Here is a 21118-nt window from a genome sequence, read left to right on the forward strand (position 1 = left end):
GTTGTAATTCGTACATTTGAAGGCCAGAAGGGTTCACTGTGACCTTCAAGCTAACACGGAGTATAAAGCATCACTAAATATTCTCACATCAAGCCACCATCTTCCTTGGTTCCAATTCAATGCACACAATGCACCTTTTCCTGTCAGCAGAGCTCTTGAAATTAATGGCACTTCCTTAAATCACACACATAATGAACTTGCTAATGTTATTAATCTGTGTTTTAGTTTTATGCACATATTGTACATCTGTGTTTTGATTTTAGTTTTATCTCCTCTTTACGGATGCAATCTACTTTTCTCATGATTTTTGTAAAAGCCATTTTATAGAGGTAAAAATCAAGATGAAAATGTTTTCTTGGAGCTTGAATGTTTTCAGGAAAAAGACTAGTAGGACTTTAAGAGTCTAGAGTGACAAGTGAATAAATTTCACTACATTTCTTCCTACTTTTTTCTGAAAATTGTATTGTTTATTGATAATACCCATAACATCCCCTGGCACTTAGTGGTCTTCAGCAATCTTCCTGCTAGCTGAAAGATGCAGTGCCTGTCCTGTCTTAATCTTCCATGTACCTCTGGACTTTTGCATAAGCTTTATACTTTTGAGTAATCCTACTGAAAATCAGTTGATTTATTCACATATAGACCTATACAGTAAAATCAGAAATTGCACAGGCCAGGCAGAATATAAGATTCCTTCTCCGAGGATTTGTAGCTCAAGTGACTGCATACAGATTCTAAGACCAATCAGTTACAATTAGACAAGCCAATAAAGAACAAAATAACTTTTCAGTCTAGGAATATCACAGATCTCCACACAGTGAGACTATAAGGAGCAATTTAATACTAATATTTTCGGGATGATTATTATGAACAGTGTAGAGCAGGCCTTCCTCACACCCTTATTAACAGGTAAGAATCAACCACAGGAACAACCAATAGCATCTAAAAGCCGAAGATCTAAAACTCATCCAGAAATAAGTCCTCTCACCATGGAATTACCCCGTGAAAGTCACTACCACAGATTAAAAGACATCAAAATAATCAGGTTAAAAAAAAAAAAAAGAGAGAATCAACACAGAGATCGTGTAGGATTCCTTTATGTCCTTTATGTAGAACAATTATCACATGAAGAGCTTTTCCTGATTTAAGGTGAAAAATAGGGGGACAAAGAGAGTAACAACATCAGATTCTACTGATTTGTACTGTGACCCAGCCAAAAAGGGCAGTGTTTACAGAGTTTAGCAAATCCACAATGACAGCAGCAAATACATTATTATCTCCCTGTGGAATAATATTACATTTAATTTTACTTTTCTGTTTCAGGGTTTTTTCTTTTTCTTTTTTTTCTTCCTTTAACTGCTTATTTTACTCTTATCATGCTTTTTCATACTGAAATGCATTGGCAATTAAAAAACTACGTCAGCAAGATGTACTTTTAAACAGTACATAGCATTTATTGTGATAGGTCCTCATGGACTTGCTAGACAGACTATATTTCTATGCTGCCACCCTTCTCTTCTGTCCTGAAGATTCACAAATCCTTTATCTGAATCATAGCTAACTATCATCAGCCTATTTTCCTTTGTTCTTACATTATTTTTGTTGGTGTTAATTATTTTTTTTTGGGTGGGGTGGGTTAAATCTTTTAAAGTATTCTTATGTTTATTACTCTGCAATCTTCTCAGCTGGTCTCCTAAAAGTCTAAAAATATAATGTCCTTGCGGTATCTTCCAGAGCATCCTCAGTTTTTCCTCAAATGTTATGCTTATTGCTTCCAGAACAAAGTCTTAATCTGGGTAGCAATTTCCAATTATTTAGCCCAAACACATGTATTTTAATGTTAAGAACTTTGGAAGAAAATGAAAAACATCGTGCCCTCATTCAATTTTATATTTTCAGTGATCTTTCTTTAATTAATGCTCAATAAATGTTTATAATGGAAGACAGCAATAAGCAAAGGAACATGGATTGACACATTCAGGACTGTTGCTATGAGTATGGGAAATTGCACAGAGGGGTATAATCGGCACCACAGTGAAGAGCCAACACAAGGGAAGATTTTAGGCATTCTTGTAGGGAAGGAAAATGAAGTAGAAGTATGTTGAAATGGGATCACAGACAAATTAATGCAACAGCATGTCTCACTGTATTTTTTTCTTTCCTTTGACTCCTGCTGTGCTGTCCAGTGATGTCTTTGTGGGAACGCAAACAGCTGTAGCAAGTGCTAAATGGGGAAAAGGGAATGTCTCTCCCTCTCCACTGAGATAAGCATGCCTAGCTCCATTTGCTCCATTATACGCCATTCCAAGGGGTTCTTTCCTTTCCATATTCCAAGAAGGGACAGGGACCAACAGAATGCAGGATGGCAGAAAAATACACAATAATTTTTTTAAGTGCTCCGTGTCAATGGGGTCTTTCAAAGACCCCAGGTTGCATTAAATGCTTTGGAAAAGTGAACAGTAGTATTTCAGAGGGAGCGAGTGGGAGATAGGCTGGAAAATCCCATCTCAGTCCTTGTTTCTGGATTCTTGAAATTTTGGCACTGATCTTTTATAAAAAGCTGGCTCAAACCTGGCTGGAAAACACGAACTCAAGCTTCTGAAAAGCATCAAGATTTCAGTTCTGCACTGGAACTAAAACTAGACCTTGCGTTTTTGGAGGTTTATCAGCTTGGAGCTTGGGGGATTTTAGTTTTGGGGAAAGGAAAAAACAGGAGAGATCTCACCTGTTATCACCTCTCCCTGCCATTTGCTCCTCTCCTCTGTCACTTTCACTCCGTTTCTCCAGAGAACAGTTTATAAACGCAGGACATTTAACTATAATAAGGGTGACCCTGGCTTCAGTTCCGATTCTGCCAGACCAGATTTGGCCTAATTCTCAGGGTATTGTCAGTCCCAGAAGGGCCTGGCTAGTCATTACCCAAGGTCCCACCCTGGACCTGTGACAAACCTCTGACTTCGTTCCACCAGAGTGGATACGGCTTTGTGGAAAGTTTCCATTTCACTCAGCCAGCACTTCCTCACTGCAGGAAAAAAAAAATAAAATCTATCCAGCTCTAACTGGGCTGCAATAAGTAAGGTAGTGTTAATGACTGCTGGTATTTCACAGCTATAAATGAAAGCAGGTTTTATTTAAGATAACCATGGTTTTATATTAAAAAAAAAATACTGAATTACCCAGATCCTGATTTCTTTTTGTCTTTTTTCTTCTTGTTAGCCTTCTCTTTTTTCCCTTTCTTATCAGGCTTTTTGTCTTGTTTCTTCTCATTTTTGCCTTTCCCACTTTTACCTCCTTTCTCATCTTCCTCCTCTTCATCATCTTCCCTGGATTTCTGATTTGCCTGGTTCTTCCTGGCTTTTGCAGGGTCCCCATCAGAATCACTGCCTTCATTTCCAGCTGCTCGTCCCCGTCCTCTACGGTTTCTGTGTCTGCGATGCCCAGCTCTCCTTGTCCCATCTTCATCATCCTCATCCTCCTCACCACCACGCCTGGCTCTCCCTCTGGCATGTCCCCTTCTGGTTCTCGGTGTTGCTCTCTTCCCCCCTTTTCCTGTGATGGAGAAAAAAAAAAAAACATTTGAGAGAAGGCAGTATGTTAGAGGGAGACCTTTCCTCCTTCTCCATTCATACAGATAATCAGAAAACATCTGAGTGGGGCCTCAAAGCAACCCACACTACTGACCTGTTCCTTTGACATTTTCTTCATTCTCAGCTTCACTGCCTTCTTCATTGTCAACATCACTGCCATCTGTGGGGTGAAAACAGAGGCCAGTGCACGTGAAGTGTGGATCAGTCATCAGGAATGCAGGGGTTTTTAAGAAATTCTTAGCAATTACTGCATTGTACTTCCTTACACCATTTCACAAATCCAGCTTTTTGGAACATGGTAAATAGTTTTCAAGAAATAAGATGAAGACAGGAAAAATAGTTACGCTTTCCTTCCACACTCAAATTTGTGCGCCTCAAAGTGATGCCGGGAAGAACTCCCTCTCATGGAAGAAATATGTAGGAGAGGAGGACCCTCAAAAAGAAACATGATAGCAATATTCTACAATTTGAGGGAAAGAACAAGCAAGATGAAAAAGCTTTTCAGGAAATTCTCAGAGATTTTCTTAAACATGTGAAAGATAAGCACTGGCTGAGATTAAAGAAGATTAAAAGAATCATTTTCTGACTTGACTGACTGGCAAGCATGAAGCTTCATAGCTTCAGCATGGCTGAAGAGCACTATCCCAGAAGAAAGAGGAGATGTACTCTCAGTAGCAGCAACTAAATCTTTAAGCATAGTGACAAAAGTTGACCCAGCCTGCTCCTATGCTGTACCACAGTCCTCTTCTACCACTTAGAAGATTATGAAAACATTGGAGGCCCTAGAAAGAGAGACTATTTACAGAAGCAAGTAGTATTTCTGCTCAGAAATATCTTTGGTTTGGGGTTGATCTCTTGTTTAAGTATTTCAGCCTCGGTAAGTTCAGTAAGAGATGTTGTCTCTGCTACTCATCAATAACCACGAAAGTATCCAATTCATTTGCCTGGTACACTTCGAACCTGGGATCATGCACATATAAAGAAGAAGAAAAATCCTCTTTCATACACATTATATCAAACATAATATTTAACTAGTACACTCACTGCAAATATTGGTATGAACATATTATTTAACGGGTCACTCCTGAAACTGCTAGTGGTACTCACCAGCAATGTTTCTTCAGAAGCAATCCAAATAACACCTAAGAAGCCAGGAGCTAACAGGCTCTCTTGAGGTATCTTTGAGCCTGTACATGTGGGAGACCACCTGAGACACATCAGTGAAGTATATAGAAATACACGGTAGTAGGACACTAATGATAAGACTAAGGAATATTACCATGAATAGAAATAGGTAGCAGTCATTCCACTCCTATATACCATATATGTTCCAGATGTGTGTTGTCTAATTTTGCCTCTGTACGGACAGGACAGGTGACATGTCATGATCATGTTATAGTTGCTTTTTTCAGGCAAAAAGAAATTAGTTATCTTCCTTCTCTGCTCATCTGTAATACTTTTGAATTTTTCTTTATATTCTGTCTTTCTCTACCCATTCCCTAGTTCCCTAGTTCCTTTTGTAAATTGTATTAAGCCACTAGTGATTTATTGAAAATTTATACACAAATTGATTTATCTAGGGACTGCTGTAGCTAACTATCAGGCACAACTTCTTAGCTTTACCCAGTATCAAAGAAAAGCAGTAAAATATGTTAAGGCTGCAAACAAGAAGGAATCTAGAGTCTTGTTTCACTGTGTGCAATAATGGACAAAGGGTTATTATCCAGAATTGGACAGGCGTTTTAAAACTGGAATATATGTAGGAAGTCTAAGTTTCCTCCACAAAACATTTCACTGTAATTACATTTTCTATCATTTCCACAGCATCTGCACAATAATTTTTTAAGACTATGCAAAAATGTTATCATTTGATATCATCAGTGGAATGTGAAAATAAGTGTTCCTTTGTTCTGTTTGGACATATGCCTTCTGCTGCTGACAGTAACAGGATCTCCATTTGACAAAGATCATTACGTTGCTATTGAAAGCTTGCAAAGATGAAGACAGACACTTCTAAAGAGATACTTTGCATGCAACAATAGGGCATGGTCTTTTATTGCAACTAATGCTTTTGCTGACCTCCTCCAGCCAAACAGAAATTCCCCAGGAAGTACTTAAATGGTACAAGATTGGCCTCACTGCAGGTTCTGGTGAGCACATACAACAAGCAAACAGCTGGAGGTTTATCATGTACACTGAAACATGCATTAGCAGTGACAGTGTAGCGTGCCCGAGCTGACATTATATTGACATACTAGTGAAAGTGACAATGGACTGTGTAACAGAGAGGCTTAAGCAGGGCAGAAGGTAGCTGTTGGGTTTGCATTAATTCTGATAGTATAAGGGCAACAGATGTGCTAGTCTGAATCTCACATTTCAGGTAAAATAAAGTGTTAAAGTAATTAATAGATTTCAGGCTGATTGAAGAAAGTACAGGGAACACTACTATCTGAATAGTAACTCCTGCGTGTTTATGTCTTTTTTCATCTAAATGCTCAGGCATATGAGTAATAATAAAAAAAAAGAAAGAAAGGAAGAAATGAAGAAAAAGGGTAAAATCGAACAGAAGTATATATTGCCACAAAACAAACCTAGAAAAAAATAACCAGTGATTTACATGGAATCATGCAGCTAGAAGGGTAGTCAGTACTACAGACATACCAAACAAGCACAAGTGCAGCTTCAAAAGGTGTTTCTGCAAAAATTTAAAATTATAGCTTCAAACTGAACTTCAGAACATTCCTGCCTCCACAGCCCCATGGCTCATATAGAGATGAAACATGCTGATATGAAGAATGTTAGAGGTTTGTCCTTCTCATTCTTGTGTATCCACAGAATAAGATGTCCCTCCCAGGTCTTGGGATATGATGCAGAAAGCATTATACTAGAATTTATTTTTAAAAGAAGCTGGAAGCCAAGGAGGACTCTCCAATCCTCCAGTTTCCTCTCACTCTATGTCATGAGCTGTGTCACTAGCATTAAAACTGAAGCTCAGGGTAGAAAGAAAAGTTACTCACTTGTGTCAGCTGTGATAGCAGTTGGTGCTGTTTAGGAGGAACAAAATCGCTGAGGCGGGGGGATGAAGGAGCTTTACCACCCCTGAGGTCTGTTCTGAGCAGTGCATGCCCGTGCATAGCCACCCCACACCGCACACACAGTGCAGCTGCCCCTGGAGACTGGTAATTCAGACAAACTGTATTAATAACTGTCTTTTTGCGTTTGGGGGTTTTGCAGACCAGCGTTGTTAGTTGGTTGGGTATTTGGGCAATGAGAGAGATAAATAATCAGTACTGTGTTTAACATTATTATTATTAGAAAGCTATTTCAGATCATTAAATCTGTAATACTTTTCAAAGAGGAAAGCAAGAGGCTAGGCAGCTCATAACCCAGCACTTTACCTGCCTGTGGCAAACTCTGTCTTCTTGACTTACTGGAGAAGCATTTCAATGATATACAAATTACATTTCATTGTGACACTAAATCTAAATGTAGTTTAGCACTAAATTTAAATGATCTCCTATAGACCACAACACAAAGAAACAAAGTGCATTCCTCAGGCACTGTATTATCATCTAATGGGAAAACTGAAGAGCATTTTTAATGTTCTGGTTTGTTAAAATAGAAATGTACAGTCTTTGATGCAGGAACAAAATCATCACTATGTGGGATCCTTTTAGGTCTATATACTTCTGCTTTTTTAAACAGATCTTCATGTGATCCCGCTTATCAAAAGTTCAGTGAATCCTCTACTAGAATCAACTAAGTCTCACTAAAGCACTGTCTAGAATTACTCATTGTTCCAGAGAAGTGTTGAAAGGACCTAATTTCTTCACAGTATTCATATTCATAGGGCTAATACCAGGTTATTAGGCTTTGAGTCAGCTAATTTGAGTTTATGTGACCCAGACCAAACTATTGCTCAGATGTCACATTTTCAAGAATACATCATCCTGCGCAAATGATACATGTATCATTACATATATATAATTCCTTATGCTCTAGGACACCTAATCACTTTCTGATTTTTTTTCCACAGTAGTTTAAGGGAAACTTTCTCATCTTTCTAAACTAAGGGCAGGGAAAGTGTAATCTGAGTAAGCTATCATTTTACTTGAAGTCTTATTTATGTTTTAGACTATAGGCACAATAGAACAGTGTCCTGAATATGGGCTGAGACTAACCTGCAAGTCAGACACTGCAGGGAAGACAGAGCACCACACAGCTCAGGAGAGAGCTCAAAATGTCGACATGTTGGCTAGTGAGGAAATTAAGGACAGAAAAAAACATGTATAAAACTACAGGAGTCTTTGCTGTATGAGGTGGTCATTTAGCAGACCGTGGGGGCTGTTGTATCTTTACCTTATTTTCCCAAGTTGTTTGTACATCACCTATCAGAGAATACTATTCAGATTTCGTGTTTTGTGGGGGTTTTTTTAATTTTTTTTATACTGACAAAGTTTCCTTGATTTTTTCACTGTGAGAAGGACAATGATTCTTGGAACTGCTCTGTAAAATATGGCCCACTTTTGCAATATTACTGCTCACATTACTACCATGTAAAACTGACTGCTACTGAAAAATTCTGCATGCTGGTATGCAAAGTAATCTGTAATTAAAAAAAAAATCGGACTTTTTGTATATGTTTTAAAATAAATTTCTACTTTATTAATTAATTAATTGTCAAGCCAATTAAATGGATCATATGCAGACATAGCCATGCAAGAAATTATTGTGTCTTCCTCTGGACTGGACCATGCTAGACTTTTTTCAGTGCTGGAAAGACATCAGCCTAGATAGCTAATAAACTGGGTGCCCAACATGTAGAAATGTCAGCAATACAAGATCATATTAGACAACAAATGCACCTGAAGTATTAGTAAAAAATAATAGGAAGAATTGTATATAATTTTCAGTTCTAGGTATTTACATAGTTTCCATTCTATTCTTTGTGATCATATAAATATGAAAGTGTCTCACAACACTTCTGTGAGGATAAATATCACTAGAAGTAACAGCTGTGAAACACACCAGAAATACCAAGTCTCACAGAAAGTCTATGGCAAGAGTGAATTGGTGCAGACTTCCACATCCAGGATTTGAGACCTTAATATTATAGACCACATCCTCTTATTGTATTTCAAAACATTGAGAAAAACAGCTTGGCCTACCTTGGGCATGGGAAAAGGAGACCTGACACACAGAAATTACAAATAAAAATTGCATTTACAGAACAACTGAAACAGTATTTGAGACCATGCGTGATTTTTCTTCTATGTTGTTCCCAGTTAATGTTGCAATTTTTTTCTTCCAACGGACTAAAATAAAAATCACAATCCGAAATGAAAAGTCTTGTCCAGCAATAGCTATGAATTTATGAAATAAAATAACAATTCATATTCAGTTACCCTCACACTAGCAAATACAGTGCTTATTTTTCTGCACCTGAATTGGCAATGTTCTAAATACTAAAGTAGGCAGAATGTTTATCGTACCATGTCATAAAGCCTCTAGTGCCTTGGAAGGCTTATTAGTCTTAATGTATATGCTGTGGCCTGCAGACTTCAACACCCAAAGAGTTTCTGGAAGTTGCCTCAGAGGCAATAAGCTTTCCCTCTCTGCAGATTGTTACTAAAGAGAATTTGCCTAACTAAGTGCAGACCAGTCAACATTTGAAAATTGCAGATGGGGACCACAGGGAACAAATGGAATCCACTAATTCACATCCATAAATTGCTTATTTGTTTTCCGCTGGTAAGGAAATATTACAAATATTCTACTAAAACGACAGAGACTAAGCTCACGTAGATCGAGTTTGCATGGTGGCTACCATTGCGCACATCATCTGATTACACTCTCCTCTTTCCAGTTTCCTTCCAGGCTGTACTTAAACACCATGAGGTTTGAGTGTTGTCTTTCAGTTTGGGGGTCCGGACTTCTCTTAGGCAAAGTTCCTCTTCAGAGATAAATAAACTTATTGCACAATTTCAGTGCAAGAATTTTCGGCCAAATCTGATTTTGCTACTATAAACCCTACAGAAAGCAGAGGAGGAAGATAATTCAGTGAGAAGCCCTTCTGCATTTCACCCTCTTCAGGAAAACATGGATAAAACTTTCCAGGCCACTGTGTCTTACACTATCAATGTGGATACACCCACATTTCCCTACATGTGCCAGACAAAGACCTAACCATGCAGTGCTTTGTCCTACCTGAAACTAGAGATCTGACAAGCTTGTAGGACCCATTGGTTACTGTAATAAAACAATAAGGAGAAACCACATTTACATTGTGTCTTCATCACACAGTTGGCTTGATGGTCGGCAATTTTTCATTTTCATTGCAGTCTTTACTGCAAGAATTAGGATCAGAATATTAATTTTCCAATGCATTCTGGGAAGCGTGAGACTGCAGTAGATCATACAAATCTGACCTTTTCAGGTTCTGAAATGTACTTTACTGAGCTTATTGTCATTCATTGATTGTGCTGTTAATATGGGAAGAACACATGTTAATATGGAGAGAACAGTTTAAGTTCAAGTTACAAATGTGGCATTCTTAGTGGATCTGAAGTCAACTGTATTTTTTACTATCTTGTGAGAAGGTAGCTCTTTTAAGGTTGATACCTACAGCTGACCAGCTCACCACAGATTCTCTTTGACCAGCAGGTCAAGGGAGGTGATTGTCCCCCTCTACTCCACACTCATGAGACCCCACCTGGAGTGCAGCGTCCAGCTCTGGGGACCCCAGTACAAGAAAGAGATGGAGCTATTGGAGCAAGTCCAGAGGAGGGCCACGAAGCTGATCAGAGGGCTGGAGCACCTCTCCTATGAGGACAGGCTGAGAGAGTTGGGGTTGTTCAGCCTGGAGAACAGAAGGCTCCAAGGGGACCTTATGGCAGCCTTCCAATACCTGAAGTGGGCCTACAGGAAAACTGGAGAGGGACTGTTTACAAGGCCATGGAGTGACAGGACAAGGGGTAATGGCTTTAAACTGAAGGAGGGTCGATTTAGATTAGATGTTAGGAAGAAATTCTTTACTGTTAGAGTGGTGAGGCACTGGAACAGGTTGCCCAGAGAAGCTGTGGCTGCCCCCTCCCTGGAAGTGTTGAAGGCCAGGTTGGATGGGGCTTTGGGCAACATGGTCTAGTGGAGGGTGTCCCTGCTCATGGCAGGGGGGTTGGAACCAGATGGTCTTTAAGGTCCCTTCCAACCCAAACCATTCTATGATTTTGTGATTTTTTGAGGATAACAGGCACTTTTGATCTAATCTCTTTTAAACACCTACTCTGAAGATTTGTGCCCTAAATCTTCTGAGAAGCCTAGAACAATGAATTCACATTCATGAACTTAGCGTAATGAACCATACATCTTCTGCTATCATAGATTTTGCAGAAGATATTTGTTATGAAACAAGAATGGCCAAACCAGGGCTTCACTAGAGCTAAAGATATCAAAAAGCGAAAACATATGGCCCTAGACTGCTTTTTTGCAACTGTTGAGGAGGTCCATTCTTTGCAAGAATATTCCTCAGGACAGTCAGCAACGATGATGCAAAACTTCCTGTAAAGAAATTGCAACTACATTAGTACCTGAGCTCTGTGCTAATCCCAGCCCTTGGAACATTTTAAGTCAAAAGTGAACTCAGAACCACACTCTGAAAGTGTCTCATAGTTGCTTATAGTGGAGCTCCAGCTTTTTAAGTCTTCTTAAACCAAGACTCAGTCTTGAATTTACTCACACAATCTCCTCTCCAAATATACTCATAACTGTCATTAAGGTAGTTAGATATTATAAATTATGTACAGGATAAATTGTCATGCAAAATGTGTCAAATAGTGATAATGATTCTGTAACCTAAAGATCTCGACCTTCTCCAGTTCAAAGATGTGTGGGTTTTGTTCACCGTGTGAATACTAACCTCTGTACTTTGAATGAATAATAAAGTCACTGAATCAGAAGATAAGTCAATTCAGTCAGATATCTGTAAGTAGAAGGCAGATGTTTATGGTAAACTTAGAACCTTGATATTCTAAGAATTTCTTCATTAGAACTGCCTATTAAAATATCTATGTTCTATGGTCATGCTTATTTTGTTTCTTACTCAGATGAAAATTCTGCTGAAGCTGTTAAATATTTTGGCTATGCTACATTAAATTTTGTGCCTCTCTCATTAAAATGAGCTCCATTAGCATGTATGGCTTGAAAATTAAATTGGTCAGTAAATGGACTTGTAGAAAAGTATGGTGGGAATAAAACAATGAAGGTGCTCAGACAACAAAAGGAAAGAAAATAGGATGGACTCTTAAAATGAACTACATGTTATATTCTGCCAAAATGCTAAGCAGTCCTTTCTGATGTTTTCTATGGAAGCATTTTATTACTATTGCATGTTACAAGTGTGGATTAAAAATATAGAAAGCACTGTTTAGTAGTATCAGCCATGGTACTTAGCCAGACCTAATGAATTCATGCAGAAAACAGTCTATAATAAGGTTCCTGGCAATTTTCTTCCATGCTGAAGATCAGAAATATCATGCCTGTTCCATATGAAAAAGATCCATATTTTGGAAAAAGCAGTATTGCCCATGAGAATTGAAAGCATTTCCCATATTAAAGAGTTGCCTTGCACTTTGCTAGAATAAGTCATTAGTCACTATCATCCTACAAAAACATTTCTTACATCCAGAATAGTGTAGTATCAGTATAGAAATATCGTTAATCACTATGAAGAATGTTTGACGTTTCATACCAAATACTGAAAGCAATAAGAAAAGGAGGCATTACCTTTGTGCAGCTTACAGAAGCCACAAAATACCATTGTTTGCTTGATCTTCCCTATAAACTACATATCAATGTAAGACAAGTTAGAGGGCTGTGGTTGCACTCTTTTGATTTGCTAACCATTGAAAGCCATGCTGCTATGCTACACCTAGCCAAGTTGCACAGTAAAGCTGCTTTCAAAGTAAAATGCATTTTTGCCAAGTAAAATACATTTTTGCCAAGTAAAATACATTTCTGATCAAAAGATAATGAAATGTGACAAAGGAGATTTTGCATTAGAAAGAACAAGAAGAAAAGAAAAATTTCACACTGTTGAGCTACATGCAGAAAATGAATATGTGCTTAAGATGGATAATTTTAGTTGTAATTACCATTTCCTTCAACTGTGGTTGGCTTTTCATGTTTAGGCATCGTGACTGTATTTCACAGGGCTGCTCCAGCTGCTACGTATATAAGAGATTGTCTGAAGGTTGAGTGGTTCAAGACGAAGTGTACCTCATCAACATTGTCCCGTCTGTCACTGAACGGATGGTGCTGGTGAAGTTTCACTGACTGAAATATAAGAAGATACTAATTTCCTAAGGGATTAATCTTTCATGAATGTTTAGTTTACTATTTAGAATTGGCATGCTAGGGTCAAAAGAATGGAAGAAGTTGTTCACCATTATTATTATTATTATTATTATTATTATTACTGAAAAAAGTCTCCTGCAGTGTACATACTTATGACTCACACTAATGTTTAAATGCTGAAGTGCCTTACTGAGCAAGGATGTTGCACATTGTCCACACAGGCACACTCTGATGCTGTATATAGGTCTACACTTCAGCATGTGGAGGTCATTACATGGATTTTTTTTTCTTTTTTCTCATGAAAGATAGCTTTTACCTTAGACATATTTAAATTGCATAGCTTTAACAGCCTGATACTGATGTAAAACATCTTAGGAAACGGAGCAGGATGTCAATATATCCGCTGGTTTATATTTTGCATCTCCTTGCAGTTCCATTAAGACTCCCGACTTCTACCTTTCTGCAGATATTACATTCTAAGTTTACCAGTTTTACTTTGATTCACCTTTTATCTACAATATCACACAAGCTTAATGGTGAAACAAAGCAAAAATTTAATTAACAAGACAGGTCAGGCTTGGAAGTAAAAGATTTGAAATATCTTGCTACAAATAAAACATAAAAAGCAATTCTCAATCTGTATTTAACCAGATAATTCCTTCATAGCTTCCCCAGTATTCCTCATCTGGAATTCTTTCAGTGTGACCCAGCTCAAAAAAAGAGGTAAGCATTTGCAGAATACCCCACATTCTCAGAAGTTCCTGAGTGGTTTCTGGGTGCTTTTGCCCACATGACAATGAAAGCCAGTTGTTTTTCTTTGGAGTTGCCATTCAGATGTCTGAAGGAAATTTATCTGGAAGTTTATCCTGTGATGCTGATTGCCTTACCTTTAGCATCAGGTGGGTTTTTTAAAAATGCTGAAAAAGTTTGTGGGCGTTGTTTGGACTGACTTGAAATTCAATTTACAGATAAAATACATCCAGGTGTTTAGCCCTATTTCTGTTAGAATATTAACTTCCTGTGTTTCAAATATTCCCAAAGAGATTAAATCTACATATACAATTATAAGAGGCCTTACATCTTTGGCAATAAAACATGTTTTCTGAACTATTATTATTTCCTTTACTGCATTGTCATATTAGTCATTATATAACATCCTAGCTCCTGTGCTTTTATATACTTGAGAAGGACTTCTAATGCAAAAAGACATTCAAATCATCTCTGAAAATCTGCAGTTAGACCATGTCTAATAAGCCATGGTTTTAAGAACTCAGAAAAAAAAAAAATGTTCTAAAAATTCAGTTGGTAGACTTCTGTACTTTAACAACAGGATGAAGAACATCTTGGGACAAATGATAAGCATGGCAATCAAGTTAATGATTCTGCAAGTACTTGCAAAAAGAAGCAGTGAAAGCATTGTAACAAGATGTTTTGCAGTTGCAGTCAAATCAGGACCATAATCTTGATGGAACTGTATAAGTCTGCATCAGAAATTTAAGTTAATAATCATAGAATCATAGCATCATTTTGGTTGGAAAAGACCCCTAAGAACATCAAGTCCAACTGTTAGCCTAGCACTGCCAAGTCCACCACTAAACCGTGTCCCTAAGCACCACATCTACACGTCTTTTAAATACTCCCAGGAATGGGGACTCAACCACTTCCCTGGGCAGCCTGTTCCAGTGCTTGACAACCCTTTCAGTCAAGAAATTTTTCCTAATATCCAACCTAAACCTCCCCTGGCACAACCTGAGGCCATTTCCTCTTGCCCTATCACTTGTTACTTGGGAGAAGAGATTGACACTCCCCTGGCTACAGCCTCCTTTCAGGTAGTTGTAGAGAGTGAGAAGGTCTCCCCTCAGCCCCCTCTTCTCCAGGCTAAACAACCCCAGGTCCCTCAGTCGCTCCTCACAAGATTTGTGCTCCAGAGCCTTCACCAGCTTCATTGCCCTTCTTTGGACACGCTTCAACACCTCTACTTTCATTTATTAGCCACACTGGCTATTTGACTGGATATATAAAAAGGCAAGGGACATACATCAAGAGCTGATTTATTAATCTTACCAACAAAAATGACATTACATGAATATCAAAGATGCAAAGATAGTATTAAAAAGATAGATAAATGAAAAAAAATAAGATCATATACACAGTCTGAATGTGGTCTCTGGGTGAACATTTGCTACGGTATGGATGAATTGCAAACTCTATTTTATTTGTTTATCAAGGTCTCCTGACTCAGTCAGTGATCAGATTTAGTTAAATACTTTTACCACAGTGTAACTTTTTAGTGTAGACAAGCCAGATCCAGTCTGGTTTGTGGTTTACTTCTGTGGCTGCAGAAGTTAATTGTCTCCACCACTTGCTGCCCTCATCTGTGTACCACCAGACTGCCCATCGGGCTGTAAACTGGGTCGCTAATCAAAGCAAATAATCATTTTCTTAAGTCAGATTAGTGCAATGATCCCATCCACAGCACGGTCCCACAAACAATTGTATTAGCACAGAAGGGGGAGTCAAATTGTGACATGATGTGGGAAAGGGCAGCCAGGGTCAGGAGGCAGAAAGAGGGTGCAAACCTTTGAAGACAGACTGGCCACTGGGGATAACAAAGCACAGAGCTACTTCCTATGTTTCTGTTTACTCTTGGAGACCAAACACTAAGCAGAGATTGAGGACATACTGTACCAATTTAACTTCATAGCATCCCCCTGCTTCTCTAGCACAAATATAAATGACTGCATAAAGAGTATGGACAGTTTTCATTTACACAAGGTTCTCTTTACAGCATACCATTCTTGTAAAAAAAAAAAAAGGTCTTTAATTTCATTTAGCTCAATTTAATAACAATAAAATCAGAACAACACAGAATGGTTTTAATATATAATAAATGATGAAAATGGCCCCTGTGCAGACAGGTTCAGAGAACTGGGCTCATTCATAAACGAATTTGCTGAACACTGCAAAATATTTATGTTGTTTGCAAATATGCCACGTATTTGTTTCTTTGTTAAAATCTGTATCTCCTTGTCAGAGACACTTACGATATATTCAAAGTGCTGAAGCATGCATGGTACACAAAAGATGAGGATGGGAATACACAATTATCTCTTTACCGCAGCTGAAACTCACGGAAAAACCTGTAACAAAGAAGTGGAAAGTATTGGTCCACATACCTTTCCTCATACCTCTAAACTGATAACCAGTTTGATAGCCATCTGCCAAACAGATAAATCCATCCAAAGGAAATAAAGACGACACCAAAGAATGATGGCATAACTAGGTTTGGTACAAACATTGGTGCATCAGTAAATCCGCAAGCATCAATTTTGCTTGTAATCAACATTTAAGCTACAGTGCCACAACCTTTTCACAAAGAAATAACCACTGTAATTTCTTTCCTGCCACGTTTGCACTTCAGCTGCGAATCCTTTCTAGCACAACGAAATGCCCTGAATGTTGATTTTTCCATGTTTCAAGGTACATTTTCCATCAGTTTTTAAACACACTGCGAAATTAGGGCAATAAATGATTTTCCGTCAGACTTTGTTGCTAAAGGTGACTGTTTTCAGGATGGGATTTTAAAATGTCATTTTGTTTTGAGGCACACTAAATGTATATTCTGGCCTGTTGAAACACATGTTATAATCAGGCAGTTCTGGAAGTAGATGCAAAAACAAGCTGAAGTCATGGCACTGTAGCTGTGCCAGTGGAAACGCCTGTTCTATGTAATGTAATACTGTCGATCTTTCCCTAACCTGCTGCATCCAAATGAGTTAGATGAGCCTGAACAGCATTAACTGGTAAGTCTGCGCCTACCATCCTCATTATCCCACATCTTTTCACGGCTGAGTGGATGATTATGCTGATCGTGTCTGGGAGCGGCGGGAGGCTGCACCAGGAGGGGGCTGAGGCGGGATGGGGGTCAACACCTCCCCAAGGGGCACCACCCCGCAGCAGTGCGAGCAGAGCAGGGTGGTGACAGTGACACTGGCAGGCACAGTCAGATGACAAGTCAGATTGATTAATTTAATGCAAGAAATTTTCACATTCTCTTCGAAAAAAAAAATGACTCGCATTCTTTTTGAATATTAACTCCCAAATCAACCTATTCAGCTCTCGAACGCTTATTAGGGAATGCCGTGTCACACAAACACAAATAATTTTGCTCTGATGCTGCACTGGTATTTACAGAGAAAACAGCTACATCTTAAATCTACTTGCAGACAAAACCTTATTTGGGTAGAGGCCTCTGAGCAGCTCATGAAATCTAAAAGCTAAGTCAAAAAAATACATGAAATTCCAAAAATACTTCTGAAATTATTGTTTCTGAAGCCCTTTGTAGCTTTTCTGACATTTCTGAAATACTGTATTTCAAATTTCTCTGGAAAACTGGAAGGTAAGCCAAAAGTACACCAGGATGTACTTTTCATTACCCTTTGGTGCTTTACATTCTCCTGGTAAACATGATCACCAGGTTCAGAGACATCACAAGTCTCATGAAGAAGCCAATTTTTAAAATTTTCTAGTCAATTAATGTGGATTGTAAGAAATTAGGGTAATATATATGATTTAGAGGAATTTATCCAAATTGCTCTTGATCACTGAATCTATCCTGCTCCATCATTAACCAGAATGTTTTATTAAAATAGGAAAGGAGCCCTCCTAGATCTGTTACTCATGAACAGAGAAGGTCTCGTGGTGGAAGTGGCGATTGGTGGCCATCTTGGCCATAGTGACCATGAAGTGGTAGAATTTAAAATCTTTGGTGATAGGAGGAAAACTACCACCAAAACTTCAACCCTGGATGTGGGAAAAGCAGACTTCAAGCTGCTCGGGGAACTAATCAGTCAGGTCCCCTGGGAAACTGCTCTTGAAGACATCGAGGTCCATCAGTGCTGGTCACTTTTTAAGGGCCACCTCCTAAGAGCTCAGGAACAGGCAATTCCAAAATGCCGCAAGTCCAGCAGGTGGGGCAGAAGGCCAGCTTGGCTGAACAGGGATCTTCTTCTAGAGCTTAGGCAGAAAAAGAAAGTGTATGGTCACCGGAAGCAGGGTCAGGCAACATGGGAGGACTACAGGGATGCTGCTCAACTTTGTAGGGAGAAAATTTGTGTGGCCAAAGCTCAGTTAGAGTTGAAGCTGGCCAGTACTGTGGGGAACAATAAAAAGGGCTTTTTTAAGTACGTTAATAACAAAAAGAGGACCAGAGAGAATATTGGCTCATTACTCGATGAAAGGTCACCTTACAAACAGGGACATAGACAAAGCAGAGACACTTAATGCCTTCTTCGCCTCTGTCTTCAACACTGATGATGGGTTCTGGGACCCCAGTTGCCCTGAGTTGGAGGACCGTGAGTGTGGTAACAATAAACTCCCAGCTGACCCTGAACTTGTGCAGGACTTGCTGCTCCACCTGGATGCATACAAGTCCATGGGGCCCAATGGGATTCATCCTAGGGTGCTCAGAGAGCTGGCTGATGTCATTGCGAGACCTCTCTCAATTATTTTTTAATGGTCTTGGGAATCTGGAGAGGTCCCAGTTGACTGGAAGCTGGCAAACGTTGTTCCAATCTTCAAGAAGGGCAAGAAAGAAGACCCTGGTAATTACAGGCCTGTCAGTCTCACTTCAGTGCCTGATAAAATTATGGAGAAAATTATGCTGGGAGTTATCGAAAAACACCTGAAGGACAACACAGTCATTGGTCACAGCCAACACAGGTTCGTTAGAGGAAGGGCCTGTTTAACAAACTTAGTTTCCTTTTGTGACAAGGTCACCCATCTAGTTGATCAAGGGAAGCCAGCTGATGTCACATTTTAGATTTCAGTAGAAGTTTCGATACTGTCTCTCACAGTATATTTCTGGACAAAATGTCCAGCATACAGTTTGACAAAAACATAGTGCAATGGGTGAGCAACTGGCTGACAGGTTGGGCCCAAAGAGTTATGGTAAATGAGGTTACATCAGGCTGGAGGCCAGTCACTAGTGGGGTTCCCCAGGGCTCAATTTTAGGGCCAGTTCTTTTTAATGTTTTCATAAATGACTTGGATGTAGGACTAGAAGGTGTTGTGAGCAAGTTTGCAGATGACACCAAATTGGGAGGAGCTGTTGATTCCGTCAAGGGTGGAGAGGCCTTGCAGAGAGATCTGGACAGATTGGAGAACTGGGCAACCACCAACCACATGAGGTATAACAAGGGCAAGTGGCAGATTCTGCACCTGGGAAGGGGCAACCCTGGCTATACACACAGATTGGGCGATGAGACGCTGGAGACCAGCCATGCTGAAAGGGACTTGGGGGTCTTGGTCGACAGCAAGTTGAACAGGAGTTAGCAGTGTGCCCAGCCTGCCAGGAAGGCCACCCGTATCCTGGGGTGCATCAAGCACGGCATTGCTAGCCGGTCTAGGGAAGGGATTGTCCCACTCTACACTGCACTGGTGCGGCCTCACCTCAAGCACTGCGTGCAGTTTTGGGTGCCACAGTACAAAAAGGACATCAAACTATTGGAGAGTGTCCAAAGGAGGTCAACAAAGATGGTGAAGGGTCTAGAGGGGAAGACATGTGAGGAGAGGCTGAAGTCCCTTGGTTTGTCCAGCCTAGAGAAGAGGAGACTGAGGGGACACCTCATCGCGGCCTACAGCTTCCCTACAAGGGGGAGTGAAGGGGCAGGCGCTGATCTCCTCCCTCTGGTAACCAGTGATAGAACCCGAGGGAACGGAATGAAGCTCCTATGGGGGAAGTTTAGGTTGGGTATCAGGAAAAGGTTCTTCACCAAGAGGGTGGTCGGGCACTGGAACAGGCTCCCCAGGGAAGTGGCCACAGCACCAAGCTTAACTGAGTTCAAGAAGCATCTGGACAACACTCTTGGTCATATGCTCTGATTCAGCTGGTCCTGTGTGGAGCCAGGACTTGGACTCGATGATCCTTATGGGTCCCTTCCAACTCAGGATATTCTATGATTCTATGAAAAGCTCAAAACCAGCTTTAAATTACTAAACATTCATTAAAATTCTGCCAAATGAATTTTTCATTAGAAAGGAAAATATTTAGCAGTGTTTCTACATATCCATATGCTCTGTTCTTTAGACCACTTCTGAAAATTTGTAGCCACAAGCATTTGGGAAGTTCATCTGAAGATTTATGTGTATATATTTCCTCTAACAATAATGCTACTTAGAATTAGATGATTCTGCTTAGAATCATATTCTTATCTTTATCCTAGCCAAAACAAATGGCTGACTGAATGGTCGTTAATACAGCTGCTTTCTTTAATAACATCCGATATCACACACAGCTGGCTATGTCTGACTGCTCACAGTACCTGTTATGCTGATGAATGGCACACTGTTCAGATAATTGCATTTTCTACTTAGCTGTGGCTGCACTCAATGGAGAGACTCCAGATTTACTTCTCAGTGCAACTCTTTATTGCTTATCTGTTCTAAAAATGAGATTTTTAAAAAACACTAATTGTTACATGTCTTGAAGTACTCATTTGAATAGTAAGTGCATCTGGAGCAGCCAAAAAGGGGTGAAAGGCTCTTAGCCTGCACAGACTGGTTGAGGCGAGATGTACTTGGGAGCACCAAAATCCCGAGATTTTATGACTGCACAGCAATCAGTGCCCCATGTAAAGCACAGATCAGGTCTTCCTAAATACCATGTCCACTTTAATGTACTCTACTAGACCAGACAACACTTGCACAAGCCGTTATCACTCAGAGAACATAAAATGACTACTTTCCATTCCAAGATTTCATTGCATTTTTCAGCCAGCCTGTTTGCAAAGGACTTAGCAGGCACAGGTGGCACAGCTCAAAACTCTCCTTACCACTGCGCATGCCGGAGGAAGTGGAAAGGTTGTAATCATCTTCAGGGACTCCTCTCTTTGGACTTTGACCATTGCATGTTCTTGGATCAGACCTGTCTATGTCTCATGAAGACACTAGGATCATAGTGAGCTCTGCACATTCCCTAGCTAGCATTTTGCAGGGAAATCATAGAGCAAAGAGCACCAGAACCATGTTCCTTCATGGTCAGGAGTTTGAAAGTAAACTCTTGAAAGTGAAGCTTCAGCAAAATGACAAAACTTTGAGGTAAAAACCCAAATTCTACAGAATGACCAGGGGCATGGTGCCTTTAGCCAGAGGAACCAGTCTATTCATAGCTCTCTCTTTCA

The 21118-nt window shown here is 39.6% G+C and overlaps 1 protein-coding gene across 1 annotated transcript in view; it reads right to left on the minus strand.

Moving 5' to 3' along the window:
- The window catches only part of TMC1 (transmembrane channel like 1), a 72761-nt gene extending 59854 nt beyond the window's left edge, over positions 1–12907 (minus strand). The window contains exons 1-3 of the mRNA XM_054809942.1: positions 12737–12907; positions 3682–3747; positions 3177–3549 (exon numbers count right to left, since the gene is read on the minus strand). Coding sequence (XP_054665917.1) covers positions 3177–3549; positions 3682–3747; positions 12737–12776 — 479 coding nt within the window. The 5' untranslated portion in view covers positions 12777–12907. The remainder of the gene's footprint in view (positions 1–3176; positions 3550–3681; positions 3748–12736) is intronic.
- Positions 12908–21118: the final 8211 nt, after the last annotated feature.

This window comes from Grus americana, chromosome Z, assembly GCF_028858705.1.
Source record: "Grus americana isolate bGruAme1 chromosome Z, bGruAme1.mat, whole genome shotgun sequence".
NCBI lineage: Eukaryota > Metazoa > Chordata > Aves > Gruiformes > Gruidae > Grus > Grus americana.